The 14,795-nt window shown below is 37.9% G+C and overlaps 1 protein-coding gene across 4 annotated transcripts in view; it reads left to right on the top strand.

Annotated features, from left to right (window-relative positions):
• ASAP2 (ArfGAP with SH3 domain, ankyrin repeat and PH domain 2) overlaps positions 1–13,553 on the top strand; it is a 60,964-nt gene extending 47,411 nt beyond the window's left edge. Inside the window, exons 21-27 of one of the 4 annotated variants that reach the window (XM_018088846.1) lie at positions 1,777–2,032; positions 4,509–4,670; positions 5,539–5,707; positions 7,088–7,155; positions 8,350–8,456; positions 12,308–12,430; positions 13,265–13,553. In XM_018088846.1, the coding sequence (XP_017944335.1) occupies positions 1,777–2,032; positions 4,509–4,670; positions 5,539–5,707; positions 7,088–7,155; positions 8,350–8,456; positions 12,308–12,430; positions 13,265–13,339 (960 nt within the window). In that variant the 3' untranslated portion in view covers positions 13,340–13,553. Of the gene's footprint in view, positions 1–1,776; positions 2,033–4,508; positions 4,671–4,824; positions 5,708–7,087; positions 7,156–8,346; positions 8,457–12,307; positions 12,431–13,264 lie in introns of those variants that run through there. The other 3 variants (XM_018088845.3, XM_018088847.3, XM_018088848.1) reach the window with 3 other exon arrangements.
• Positions 13,554–14,795: the final 1,242 nt, after the last annotated feature.

Here is a 14,795-nt window from a genome sequence, read left to right as displayed (position 1 = left end):
AAATTTGTATATTTGATCTGTTCTTTTCCTTCACTTCCTTCATTGTTGCCAGTTGCCTTCTGCAGTTGAGTGTCCTCTTTTTGAATCACTGAGCTCCATCTGATATAGGAAAGTATCTGCTATTCAGCAGTGAGGCTAAAGTAATGAAGATCCTACTTCGCTGCCCATTATTAATAGGTTTATACTGCAGGGACTTCTGAAAGGAGATTAAGGGCCATTAATCACAGACTGTAGTCTATGACTACATTGAATGCATGGGTGAATACTGCTGTTGCTTTAGGATCACATTAGAGTTTTGTTTATAACTGTCAAGCTGTTGGGCTTGTCTTGCTGGTAAAGCAATTGAATAGATTTTGTAATCTTTGCCAGAAAAGATCCTGTCTGAAATTTGAGTTGTTTTAGTCCAGAGTATTTAATGTAAAAGAAAGTTTAACCTAAAAGAAGGTTAAGACAATTCAACTGGTTTCTGCTGCTGTTGCACAACCTGGCTGCCTGGTCCTACCTCAGTTTTGCCTCCATTCTGACACACGTTTGTCCCTGTATTGAACTGCTTCGGTTTGGTGAACCAGTGAAAAGCTGAATCAACAACACAAACCCAGAATTTTCTAGTGGTTTAGAAAGCAGAAGTGTGGGCTTAAACAAGGACAGGACAATGGAGAGGTCAGGGAATGGAGAGCGTCAGCCAGTGAGTGAGGCTGCTAAGCCAAAGTAAGGGTAGGGATTAATGTGTCTGGCTGTCACGTACAGCATTCTGATAAATCTTTGAACTATAATGCTGTGCTATAGCATGTCTAAAGGCCCTACATGATCAACCCAGAGTAAGCATTGAATATATTCAGAGAAAAATTGATTGCTTGTTAGTGATACTCTTGGTGTAAATCTATTCTGCCTAAATGCTATTACTATAAATGGTTATTTTAATTTCATACAAACGGCATGTTAGCGATGTGTTTATCTAGTACTATTTCTGAAAGCACATTTATGTTCTCTGGGCTGTGGATTGTTACAGCCCATTCCTGTAGTAGCTACATGAATTTGTAACTCCAGTTATTTTAATTATGATTTGATAGCAATAATTACTATGCTTGCTCTTGAAACAGGAAGAATAATGCTAAGTGCAGATGATTGCTGTAAATCTCAAAGACAACTAATTAGATCTCATTTAATAATGTACATGGGATGAGCAATGATCCATCCAAGCTGCCAATTGAAGTAATCTCCTGAACTTGTCCAGCAATACTAGTGAGCTAAAAAGAGTTCATGAGAACTTTTTGCTTCTAATTTGCTCTAGGCTGAGCTACAGGTATAATACCTGGATGCAGCTGAGTCTGGGTTTTGAGATCATGAGCATGTATTTGGGATTTAGCACTGCTGAATTTCAGATGAAGCTTATGATCTTCAGTTGTTTATTTAGTTTTGAAAATATTGCCAGGCATTTTGATGCAGAGAATCTTTACTTCATCCAATTTGATTATGTATAGAAGTATAGTCCTGTGCATATAAGGATACAATATTATCCTACAGGAGTATACTAGAGGAGAAATATGTTAATTGTTTTGAAATGCAGTTCACATTTAATCTTTTTCTGTTTATGTGTACAGTTACTTTGTCTTGAAGAGGACAGAATGTAGGTTTTAGATTACGTATTAAAAGGAACGAAAATGCATTTTAGAAGGCATTTTTTCTTTATAGAAACTAATAACTTTCTATCAACTAATAAATAAAGTGAGTACTACTAATGTGGTAATTATGAATTCTTTTGTTATTGTGTTTAAGCAACCCAGTCCCAATCGGAGAGAGGACAGGCCTGTAAGCTTCTACCAACTTGGGTCAAACCAACTTCAGCCTAATGTAGCATCCTTGGCAAGAGATGCAGCGAATATTGCTAAGGATAAGCAAAGAGGGTTTATGCCAAGTATATTACAGAATGAAACATATGGAGCAATACTTAGTGGCAGTCCACCTCCCGTTCAGCCTGCAGTACCTGTTACAAGTAGTGCACCTCCTCTACCTCCAAGGAACATTGGCAAAGGTACTAACAGCGGAAAATACCATTGTATATTAGAGGAATGGGGTCATCACTTTTTTTTTAAAAGTTTATATTTTTAGGCTTTCTTTTACAGTTGCTTTGCACAGGTAAGTATTGGAACAGTTTACCGATGACTTCATTTTATATACTTGAAGTGAATTTGCTCAACCTGTTCTGAGTGATTTTAGTGTACCTATGAGAAAGTGCACAACAGTGTTTGAGAAAACAATACCTAAATAATCTCACTAGAGCTAAATCATTTGTTAAAAGGAGGCCTGCAATTAATTTAGTTCAACAATTTTTTTTGTTATATTTCATTTTTTCATACTTGAAGATGTTGTTGTCAGAGTTCAGTTTAAAGATACAATTTCAATAGCATTTGTCTGCTGTGAAAATTTGCTTAAGACCTCGAAGAATGAAGAATGTATACAAAACATGAGATTATAACATTGCAAAGTCTTCTCTTAATATATGCTTCAAGGTTGTTGAAATAAAAGTATAAGTGTCATGATGTGGAGACAACCCTAACTGGATGGCTGAAAATTTAACTACCAATTACTGGTGACACTCAGATCATTAGAACAATGTAAAATGTACGTGTCTTGTCCTGATTCAAAAGGGTTGTGTGCTTGCAAAATCTACCATTAATGCTGATGCTGTGAATTTCATTCTTATCTTTGTATGTAATCTGTTTGACCATAGTAAAGAAGCATAGAGAAATGTCTATTGGTCCTCTTTGTACAGGTCATGCTTGGTGTTCCATTGTTTTAATACCTTTATTAATCCACCAGGTTTCATGGATGCTAAATTTATGTAAAGTTCAATTAAAGAAAAATTACCTTTAAACACATGGTTTTCTATGGTGCTGTAAATCAGAATCCATAAGAGGAGATATGATCAGGGAATGTTCCAGGCACACATGGGCTTCTGCCTTTGGGAGCACTGTGCAGAAGTCAGAATGCAAGTCTCCAGACACCAGTGATTGTGTTTAAGATGGCAGATTGATCATCTGTGTAGTATGAAAAGTCAGTTACTGCTCTCACAGGAATGGCTTCAGCATAGAAGTTGGGTTAAAATATATTATTTTGGGAGTAGAAAAGCAGAGAACAACAGAACAGCATGGGTTACTTTAAAAGGATAGCATGAGACTGGGGGAAGTTTAGTAGCATATAAAACTTAACCAAGGTGGGATTCCTTTCCTCTAGCACTTTCACATGAACTCTAAACTTAATATTTCAATAACGGTTTTTTATTTGATGGAAAGCAATGTTTCCCCCACCAAACAGGAAAATTAACAGAAGGAGCTGTTAAACAAACACTTTGTTTAACTGTTAGAGTCTACCTCTGAATCAGTAATACAATTGGATAGTTAAAAAGACTTTTACCTTTTGATATTGTTTCAATCATGGCCAACCATACTCTTTTACCCACTGTTTGCCCTTGATTAAATGGCACTTTTCAAAGAGTGTTGTTTTAATTTCATTCCCAACCCCAGACTTCTTGGCACCGCTATAATACAACTCATGCCAGGAAGTCATGCTGCCTGCCGTAGATTATTAACTCATATTCTTTACTCTAGCAATGTATTAGCCTATTAATTTATATTCTTAGTTAAAAGCTATACTAGTATCATCAGTCTTAGCTTGTTGTTGATTGGTGATGTTGTTGATATTATACTTACGGTGTATTATTACTCCTTTATCCTCATAGCTTTAGGCAGTTCTCCAAGTCTTCTGAGCCTTTTATGCTTTTCCCTGCAACCTAATATTTATTCATACCTTACTCTGTTTCATCTTTTCTTAATATGATGCTCATGTGCAGAGTAGGGAGAAGTGGCATAATATGTGCAAAATATTGGCCTTTATGTGCAAAATATTGGCCTTATGAAGAAAACCTGTAGCGTGTTTTTATGAAATGAGGAGGCAGCTCTTCAGCCTAAGAATGGAGTCATTAAGAAGGCCCTGAAGAAGTCATACTTTGTAACTGTTTCACAACTAGTTACTATAGCTTCTTGCTTGGGTGAAATTCAGAATTACAGTTTTACATTGTTTCCAAGTCAAAACTAATGTTTTGCTTTGAGTGAGCAACGTGTACTAATGCTCGTGCGGGCGTGAGGTCCTTTTCTTGCAGTACCTGAGAAAATTACAGGTATCAGTCAGAGATTAAAGAAGGTAGCAAGACTTGTCTTGTGTCTTCTTGTTGAGAAACCTCTGCTTTTTTAAAGTGTTGACATATTCTAAAATAATGACTGGAGACAAATTTCACTTAGGTAAAATATTAGAAGTTTCTGGTTGAAGTCTTGCTGAGTAATTTTTACACCAGACTGATTTCTGCTCTGGCTTTCCAGCAGGATGCAGTGGTTCCTATTGCTGATTATAGTGGTCTGGCTGCACCATTTCTAAAAGCACGGGTGTGAATATTAACACTTTGTGCTTAGGGTAAGCAATAATAATAATACAGTATTTTCCTCTCTTTTTAGTTCAGCCTTCAGTTCTTGGCAGTGGTATTCAGACAATTTCTTCATCTAATGCAATGTGGAAGACAAATTCTTTAGGAGTGGAAAGTATAAGCAGGCAGAGGTCTTCATCTGATCCACCAGCTATTCATCCCCCTGTGCCGCCATTGCGTGTAACATCTACAAGTATGTTTCCACTTTCCCCTGTTTTCCCTTCTGCTGTATCTAATCATAGTTGGCTTATTTTTCCATTTCCACAACTCATACTTCCTCTTTTGGTGACTGTAACTTTGGCCTGTCATTCCCATCCAGTAACAAACTGTCTTCTCTGATGTTCCAGTGAGGACTGTATGGTGTAGTGCAGGGTCAGCAGGAAATACCATCTATTACTAGATCTAAAGAACTCATCACTTTATAGTTTCAATGCTGCATTTCTCACTAGTTGTGAAGGTGAGTGTTACATGTAGACCTGGGGCTATGTCTCCACGTTGTGCTTGATTCTTGCAGACCGTTGGAGTGCAAAAAGTTGTTTTAATGCATTGCCAGCTGCTGTTGTGGTGGTTTCAACAGAAATTTTAATTAATTGCTAAACCTAATGTGAAGTTAGTTGTTAACAGGATTTTAAGAAAGATGTTCCCCTAAATAAAATTTCTCTGATATTATTCATTCAGTTACTTTTTCATAAAACGCAAACTGAAGCCTTGACTGAGCAAATAATATTAGCACTTTAAATATATTCTGATCTGCTGTTTTCAAGAATATGACTGACTTCGGTAAGAATTTTCTTTGCTTGTACTTTAATGGTGATTGAATTTAAGTTCTTGTGAGCTCTCTGACTTTGACTAGGTGAAAAAAAAAGGTAAACCTCTTTCCAAAGAGGTCCTCCTTCCAATGGAAGGATTGCATTCTGTTAAAGGTATTGATTGCATGTTGTAAAGCATTTTTCTTAAATGGGGTTAAGTCCTGGAACAGGGAGGACCTATGATGAGAGCCCGAGAAACAAAATGGTAAATAGAAGTTTAATTCCATTTTGTTGTTGAACTTTCCTCTATAGATGTACTTTCTCCAGCACCACCACCTCCAGTGGCAAAGACAGCCAGCATTATAGAAGCTCTGAACCAGCAATCAAAGCAGCAACCAGCTCCTCCACAAACTAAGCCAACCCCACCACCATTGCCCCCACAGCCTCCGAGTAGAATCTCTCAAAGAAAGCCTATTCCTGGGTAACTAATGTCCTTTTAGTATTTAATATACTTCATCATTGTTAGCAACTTATCAATTTTATGATATATAGCATACAAGTCATCTATAAAGCATGCATACTTCTGCCAGTCATGTGTTCTAGAGTATGAAAATGAATAAAGGCAGACCCTAAGGAAGCAGATGACAAGGATTTCTGTGGTAAAAACAAGACAGCCTAGTGATTTAAGATCATATGACTTGCAGAATATCTCCAGAATGCTTAGCTGTGATGGAAATAACAAGCCACAAAGAATAATCGATTCCTAATTCTCATCTAATAAAAAAGAGATAATGGGATCTAATATCTGATTGTGCCATTTTTTGCTCCCATGCTTTATGTAAAGTTCTGTTGCTTTCAATCTTTTCACTTGTAGAGTGAAAATAGAGAAGTAGAGAGACCTGGAACAGAAAAAGTAATTTTTAAATTTGCAAAAAACTAAGTTAGGAAGGAGAAGTGTACTGGAAAACAGGATCATGTCCAAAGCATCCTTGACAAACTGGAGTGGTAGTCAAGGGAGAAGAGGGGTGTCATTCAGTAAGCAACACTTAGTAATTAAGAATAATCAACTGCAGAAACGAAGCATGGAGAGCAGCAGAGTATGGGTAAGCAAAAGTCCTTAGAAGAAGGATCTATAGGGACACAGTGAGTCATAAATTAAAGCAAGTCAGACAACTTGTGCTGTTGTGGAAGAGTTAAAGAGAAATGGTATTGTTTCACTATAGCCTGAAAACTATAGGAATTAATCCTCCCAATTGACTCAGCTTCAGTAGTGCCTCAGTGGGACTGCTGTGTTCAGTTTGGGGCATTACAGCAGCAGACAGATACAGAATAGTGAGGCGGAAACCAGGGGACATCAATAAGGTGAAGAGAAGTCTGGAAAATAGGATCTTTGAGAAAAGTGTGGAAGAAATAATTCATTCACAAAATGGGACTGAAAGACGTAAGCAATCTTGGGCCTTTAAGTTCCTTTTCTAGCCCTTTTATTGCATATACCATACTAAGTAGAAGGAAGACACAACTTGTTGAGGCTTGCTATAATGCACAGGCTAATATGGATACATAATTTTAGCCAAAAACAAATTGAAAAAAACAGTGAAAGCAACTTCAGAACTTGGGAAAAGCCACAAATTGCATTAATTGCACCTATATTATTCTTCTCCCTTTTTTAAATTAAGTGCAACTTTCAATTGGCGTAATCAAAAATACAGAAGAAAAATAGTATTTTTAAAAGCAAAATAGCTGTCACCAGAATATACTGAAGACTTGCCAAGACTTTTATAATTTGGAAAGAACTTTGTATTGTTGCATTTCAAGTTCTTGTTTGTTTTTGAAATGGATCAATTTCTCCCTTTCTGCACAGGACTGAGAAGTCATCTGGCTTAACTAACAAAGGGCAGACCAGAGGACCTGGGTCTCTACAACAACCTGGTAATTGTGGTTTAGAAATTAGTTCTATTGTAATTAAGCTATCATTATAACAATCTAAGGGAGAGTGTGGGTTTGTGGTGTTTGTTTTTCTAATTTACCTTGCATGTTTAACTACAGTCAGTACCAACATTCTTCTTGATGTAGGCAGGCCCTGATGCCTACACAAGTTCTTGATACACAAGTTCTTCTTCATGAACAGAGTTATGGGCCAGTTAATGTAAATAATGGGGCCATGTAATAAGCAGAATCACAGAATGGTTGAGGCTGGGAGGGACCTCCGCAGGTCATCTGGTCTAACCCCTCTCCTCAAGCAGGACAGCAAGAGTGGATCACCCAGGACCATGCCCAGAGAGCTTATGTGTGTCTCCAAGAACAGAGACTCCACAACCTCTCCAGGCAACCTGTGCCAGTACTGGGTCACTCTCACAGTGATATTATAAAAAATTTAGTTTGCTCTGTGGTTTGCATGTGTCATAAACTAGGTATCAGGTACACATTTTAGAATAGAAAGATGTGTTTCTGGTTTGAAAATTTAAAGCTCATACAAGTTTCACTTTTAATTAAATTGCAAATCGATATTGCTCTTTTCATGGTAATAAACAGAGTTTGTTATTCAGAGTTCATTATTCATTCTGTGCTTTTCATTGTCCAGAGTAACTACTACTTTGGGACGTTACAGCAATGTAACCTCCATAAAATCTCTATGGTAAAGTTTGTGTAGATTCTGTGGTGGTTGTAGTGGAATTCCTCCTGCCCAGTTTTCCTTCCCACTATATATTTTATGTTCATTTATTTTTACAGTGATTCTTTTTTATTTCCTCTTGACATATCTAAGGGTAATTTGCTAATGCTTGTCATCTGTGTCAGGAGTCTCCTGTAAAGAATACAGCATCCTGATAATTATGGTCTTTAGTCAGAAAGAAAGGTTCTAACAGTACACAGTCTGTACTGAAGGAATGGAGAGATGATATATTTGGTTTTGCCCTCATCTATTGTATAGGTTTATCTTTTTGGTAAGGAAAAGAATAGAAAATTCTATTCAGTTACTTAGAAATAACCATTAAAAATTAAATACTTATGGAATATAAAAATTTTTGTGTCCTTTAAAGAATAATTCATTTGGCTTCAAATGATACCGTTACTTTTTTTTTTTGAAGCATGCCTAATATTTACTTGGTTTACTTACCTTAGCAGGAGAATCTTCTTCTGTATGTGACATTGCAGGAACACAGGCTGGTTCTACAACAAATACTTTGGCACAAATCCAGCCACCAGCACCAATGCCAAGGAAATCACAAATAGTAAGTACAAAATCTGGCATTTGATGTAATTAAATCTGCATTCTGTTAAACACACTGGACATGATTATGTATCCTATTATGGAGCAAGTGTGAGAATCATGAAACATACAGAGCCTGTATCCTGTGTTTAAGTATATGTGTGACTTGTACTAAGTATTTATGAAAATTTTGTTTTTCTTGAACTTCCTCTAAGATAGTATATGATTTTTAAATTTAAAAAACCAAACCAAACCCCCAAAAAACAAAGAGAAACCAAAGAAAAGAAGTATGGATTTCTTGTGGTGTTCAAATGTGTCCAATCCACCGAATGTATGGTTTGACTTACTGAAGATAAATAAGCTTTATGAGTTAGTCACTCGTAGGTGAGCTTGGTGAATGAGTCACTTGTAAGTAACATTTAGCTTCATTCTTAATCTTTAGTGAAGTAAGTAATAAGGGAACTCTGGTGCTTACTTTTATAATGGCAGCAGATATACTCATAGTTGTTCATGTAGGTAGATGAAACAGCTTCAGACAAGGCTAGTAGGAGTCAAGCTCGAAAGAAAAGAAACCGATTCCTTGTGCAGTTGGTTCTCTTTGCATCTCTTTGTTGTGCATTCACCTGGTGACAGGAGAGTTATCTTTTGGTAAGCACACCCCCAACAGAAAGTGGTTGAAGGGGAATGCCTGGACATATTTTGTATTTTTCTTCTCCACCTTCCCCGAACCTTATAGTGACTGTTAGAAAAGCGATACTGGATTTCAATGGACTCTTGATCTGATGAGGTAGCCTTTTTCTGCTCTTACTTGCTATTTTCAATCTAGGACCATAAGTGGTAACACACATATTAGTGTCAGTACCCGTATTCTTATACTGGTGTAGGTAAAGGGATGTGTTTCCAGATGTAGTGTAGCTGTACATTATGTGTAGTTAGCTAGGTTTTTGATCCTTGCTCTAATTTTCTGTTGCTTTCTTGTGCGATAGACGTAAAACATCTATATCCTTGATCATGGCAGTATTTCTCTGCAGTAAGTAAGTCACAATATGGAGTCCATACTTTCTGAGATGATGCATGTGACCAGGTCTGGGCTGTTTCATGCTTTACATTCTGTTTAGGAGTGTGGTTCAGTGGGTAAATAATAATCAGAGAGGTAGGACGTGTTCTTTCTGGCTCTGTGATGGTCTTATTAATGGGCTGTAATGAAAAGACCTACCCTCTTCAGTCCTGTCTCTCTCCCTTCATCCATTTTTCCTTTAGCCATGTCCACTGAAATAGCAATTCCAGAACAGACTTCATTGTGTTTGTGTGCATAGCCTTACATGGTGGTCCTGAGTTCTTAGAACCCCTATTAGCTGTTTCTCATGCTGAGAAGCCTTGCAGACGTCTGCAGTTCATCTTGCATTAGTTGGGAGTACAAAATTTTCTGGTTTCTTGCCTCCCCCACTTGTTCAACCAAGTTACTGTCTGTCATGCATTAAAATAACTTTCATGTTTTAGGCCATAACAAAATTAAGTGGTCTAAGTAGTGTAAAGTGGAAAATCTGTTCCTTTTGCTTACATTATCATATTTACTTTGTGAAGCTGTTGTATCCTAATCACAATTTCTCCCACGTGTGCTGAGATTCAGGTGTGAGCAGTGTGTACACATCTGTTGGTTCTGAAACAGCTGCTTACCTGATTTTCTGTATAAATTGAAGTTGTTGTAGTTTCTGTATTGTTCTTTCCTTTTTATTTTTTTTATTTTATGGGACAAAATGCTTTAATTATGAGTGAATGGGCTGTTCTGACTAGTTTCTAGGGTCAGCATCTTCACTGTTTAATATTAATTACGTAGTATGAAGAACAAATATGACTTTCCAGATGTCTCTAGAGCTTCAGTGGGGTGAATTTTGTGACTGAGAAAATCACCTGGGTGACTTTCTTCTGTCACAGGACAGAGAAGTAAGGGAAAACCTGGCTCAGGGAGTGTGTGCTAGTTAAGGTGCTTTAGCTTAATCAATCTAGCTAAAGCATCTTAGCTGAGATTTAGTCAAGGGCCCCTCAGCTAAAGAGCTTTAGCTAGATCAGCGTAGCTAAAGTTCTTTGGTTAAATTGCTCCATTTAGCCTTATACTCCAGCACTTTTTGCTAAGTCTTTACCCTGCCAGAAAATCCAGAGGTCAGCCCAGATTTAAAAAATGGTTGTGGAAACGTGAGTAAAGACAAGATGAGTCTAGCTGTTTATGCACATGTAGCCAGTGGCTTATCTGCTATATAGTGCATTTACCCAATAACCTGTTTAACAGATGGAAATTCTTGATTCATCTTTTTTTTTTCTTTTTTTCCCCAATATATTATTTAGATTTTTGAAATCAGACTGTAGATACATGGGAAACTTCCCTGAAAGATTTTATTCCTCTGGGAATGAGATCTGTTTTCATTTCCTTGCCTTCTAAAGAACAAGAAATACCTGTAGTTAGTGCACTTTGAAGTTGCCATTTTATCACCCTTGTACTGATGTGAAGCTTTTTCCTTTTGACTTAAAAGGTGGTTGTGGCTCAGACTGTCGCTTGTCTGAGAGGGAATGTCTCCAAAATTGCTGTGCTGCCGTGCCAGACTGACAGTTCACAGGGGTGAGAGAGCCTCAGGGTGTGCCTGCCCTGGGCAGGCCAGGCTTTAGAATACAAATGGATACTTACAGAACAGCATAACCATCATTCTGCCTCCCTCCTTCCCCATCCACATTCCCCATTTTTTTTTCTGCATGGTGCTCAGCTCTAACAAAGTAGCACATTAAGAGCCTGTTGGGCAGTACTGTCCACAGCAGAGCATTTTGCTGGTAGAGAATTGTGAATGGAATCTCTTCTCCCTCTACAAGCTTCCTGCTCCATGGCTGACCTAACTAGAGTGTGGGACCAGTCCCTGGGGGGCTCCAGGATGGTGATGAAACCATCTTTTCCTTATCCCATCTGGAGTTCCTGTCCCAAACACTCACTGTATTAACAGCCATCTGTGACCTAAATGGCACTTACAGCTCTGCTCTGGCATCTTAGAGTGGAAAGGAGCAATTTTTTCTCCCTCTGCCTGGGAAAAGGGGGTAAGCTTTCGTGGTAGAAAGCTTACAGCCTGCTTCCAGGTCCTGTGTCTCTTCACCTGTGCTGGGTTGTTTTGCATGGAAACACTGTGTGGGGAGCATTATTGTTGGTCTGCAACAAAGGATGAGGAGGCTGAAAATGAACACAACAGCCAACTGGGTTACACTGGGAGAGGTGTGAGGAGAGGATGGTGGATTCCGTGAAACCAAAGCAAAACAATTTTGGTATCATTTAACACAGAACACAGCTAGGCTTGGAGTCCCACTGCCACACTGGAATTGCAACTCCTTACTAAACTTTCCCTTTGAAAGAGTTGCCAAATGACTCTTGTGGCTGGCAGTCTTCAGAGCACTGCTGAGAGGCAGAGGATATTTTGGAGGGTTTGTACACTACTGAAGTGGGTTTAGCAAATTAAGAAGGGGTGTATTGGCAGCTGGCTGAGGCCTCCCCCTGATAATGCTGCTGCTGCTACCCATGCTGCACAGAACTCAGTCTTGATCACCCCATCTTCTGAACAAAACTGTGCTCACTGCAGTGATGTAGAGCTCTGAAGACAGGTTTGGGTGAGCCAAAATGGAAGATTTCTAAGGGAAACCTGGCCCATGTTGTTGGCACAGTGGTTCCAAAAAGCTTTGGGTGCTGCTAAATTCAGCCTGAAGCATGAGCACTCAGCATAAGAGATGTAGCTGAACTCTAAGCTGTGAAAAATAATGGTTGGAAGCAGTTGTGAAACTTTAAATCAACTCTGCTATGTCTGTTCTCTGCTGTATTATTTAAATTTATTTTTTTCATTTCAGTCAAAAACTAAACCCAAGAGAGTAAAAGCAATTTACAACTGTGTAGCAGATAACCCAGATGAGCTAACTTTTTCAGAGGGAGATATTATTGTAGTTGATGGTGAAGAAGATCAGGAGTGGTGGGTGAGTATTTTGCATTTTATGTCAACACACTTTGAAAGAAAGAAATGAAATCTAGAGCTTGACAGTGACTTCAGAAGACCACATGCTGGGTTTCAAAATAGAAAGAAACGCTTCATCTCATGGAAACCTGATTGCAGAAAGTAATTTAGTTCAAAAAAGTCAAACTTCAGACAAGCTTCTAGCTTTCCTCATTCAGAAAAAAAAAAATCTAATTAATAGGGTACACAATATATGGGGGACATGGTCTGTGTGATCCAGAAAATTTTTGGAGTGGTGTCAGCAATTTAAGAATCTGCTGCTATTACAGATGCTGTATGGTGGGCCTCAGAAGAGAGCTTTGTATTGTCCTAATTCTTCAGCTGAATGAGACTGAGTGTATTTGAGCAGGGAAACAATCTCAGCTGTTTACATTCCAGAGTCTCATCGGCTAAAGCAAAATCTTGGAAAATTATTGTGCATGAAAACACTTGCCCATATCTGTTAGCTAGCAAAGAACAGAGCTTCAGATTGCATCTAGATTGACAATAATGCTGTAAAAACACAAATAGATTCATGTGAAACCCAAAACTGCTGAAGTTTGGTACATCCCTTTACCTCGCAGTGATTAAAGAAGCAGCTTAACAGAGGCTGAATATGAGCTGCCAGGCATTACAGATTGCACTGAAATGATGCAGCAGTGGAGGACTGAATTTTCCTATTCTCAAAAATACCACTAGTACAGAAAAGACGTAGGGAGAGGCTTGTGTTACAGGCAGGAAGTTCACTGATACTTATTTTGATAATACTGAAATATCATTTTGAGATTTAACTTGAAAAATATCTGGACTCTTTCAGATTGGTCATATTGATGGAGATCCCAGTCGGAAAGGAGCTTTCCCTGTATCATTTGTGCACTTTATTGTTGACTAAATTGCTACTGATAAGCGGAGACATTTCTCATTTCCAGCAGTCACAGAAATAAGTTTTGTTCTATTTCATTTCACCTACCTATCTGCAGACACCTTGCCAGAGCACTGCCCAAGTTCTAGGTACTGTAGTTTACTTTTTTATTGCCATCATTCTGATTTGGGGACTTTTAAAACTTTTTTCTATGTGAAAACTTCTCATAAGCAGTTTACACTTTTAAAAAAAAACCAACTCTTCCTGTATTTTTCAAGGTGAACTGAAAAGCTTTAACAATCAAAGTCCATGTGTCTGAATATCACAACATTATGAATGTTCTTATCAATCAATTACTGTAATTTTATTCTACCTTTTGTAACATGACAGTACTACAGTTCAGTGTTGCTTCCCCAGTCATAGAAATTGTGTGTGCATCTAACAGGGCAGTGAATTTATCCAATTCTTCAAACACCATTTGAAGTGTTGGAATCAAAACAGGCAAGCTGCTGTGTAGTTCTGAATTGGACTCATTCAGCATCTTGCCATACTGGCTGTCATCCAGGATGTCAACAGTTGCAGAAGAAATTATTTTAATCGTGTGTCTTTGGCCAGGTAAAAGTGAAAAAGTATTTCAGTTTACCACAGGAGAAACTTCTTTCTTTCAGAATGGATGTAGATATTTGCTTAAAGTTATCTGAAATCTGTTAGTCGTTGAACTTTCTAGTTCTAATTTTGTGAGCTTGAGACTGTTTCGTTTTTCTATGCTGCACGTGTGTAGAACCTGTTTTTTGAATGTTCTTTATGTACGTTTCATCCATTTTGGTCATTTAATGTGACTACTGCTGGTTAACTAAACTATGGCAATATTAATGAGTTACTACATTAACTCAAGGATTTGAAAACTGCATTTCCTGAAATGTACTTAACTATGATGATGGATTGCAGAGCATTTCTTACACTTGTCTCGTTGTAGCATTTAGACTTTGTTTTTAAATTCTTGAATTTTCCTTAAGTCATCCAGCAATGTGTTCACAGGGAGAACAGATTTGGTGGAACAATTAGGTAATTATCCTTGGTCATTGAGGTATCTGACACCTCACAAGTACACTACGTTATGTTCTGGTTTATAAAATTTGTATGCCACTACCTTGCAAACAATGATAGTTTGCAACTCACTCTGTATTTATATAGAATACCCACATTATGGTAGCTACACTGTTGTTAAATTTGTTTTACTGATTCGTGAACAAAGGCTAGGCCATGGATAGTTCCCAGTTGGTTGATGGAATATAAAACACCAATGCAAATCTGACGTCATTTTGATGTTTGTATATTGTGAAATTGTACCAGGTTTTGCTTATGCTACAGGAAACTGAGGCATAGGATACAAAAAATCAATGTCTAGGTCACATTGGCTTTGATCACGTTTCGTGACTATTGTATCTCTAGATTTATCAAGAGAACTTTGAATTTCTGGCAAATG

The sequence above is a fragment of the Manacus vitellinus genome, unplaced genomic scaffold, assembly GCF_001715985.3.
Source record: "Manacus vitellinus isolate BGI_N305 unplaced genomic scaffold, ASM171598v3 scaffold_11_pilon, whole genome shotgun sequence".
NCBI lineage: Eukaryota > Metazoa > Chordata > Aves > Passeriformes > Pipridae > Manacus > Manacus vitellinus.
The sequence above is the reverse complement of the archived record's forward strand: the minus strand, read 5'-3'. Positions and strand labels throughout refer to the sequence as shown.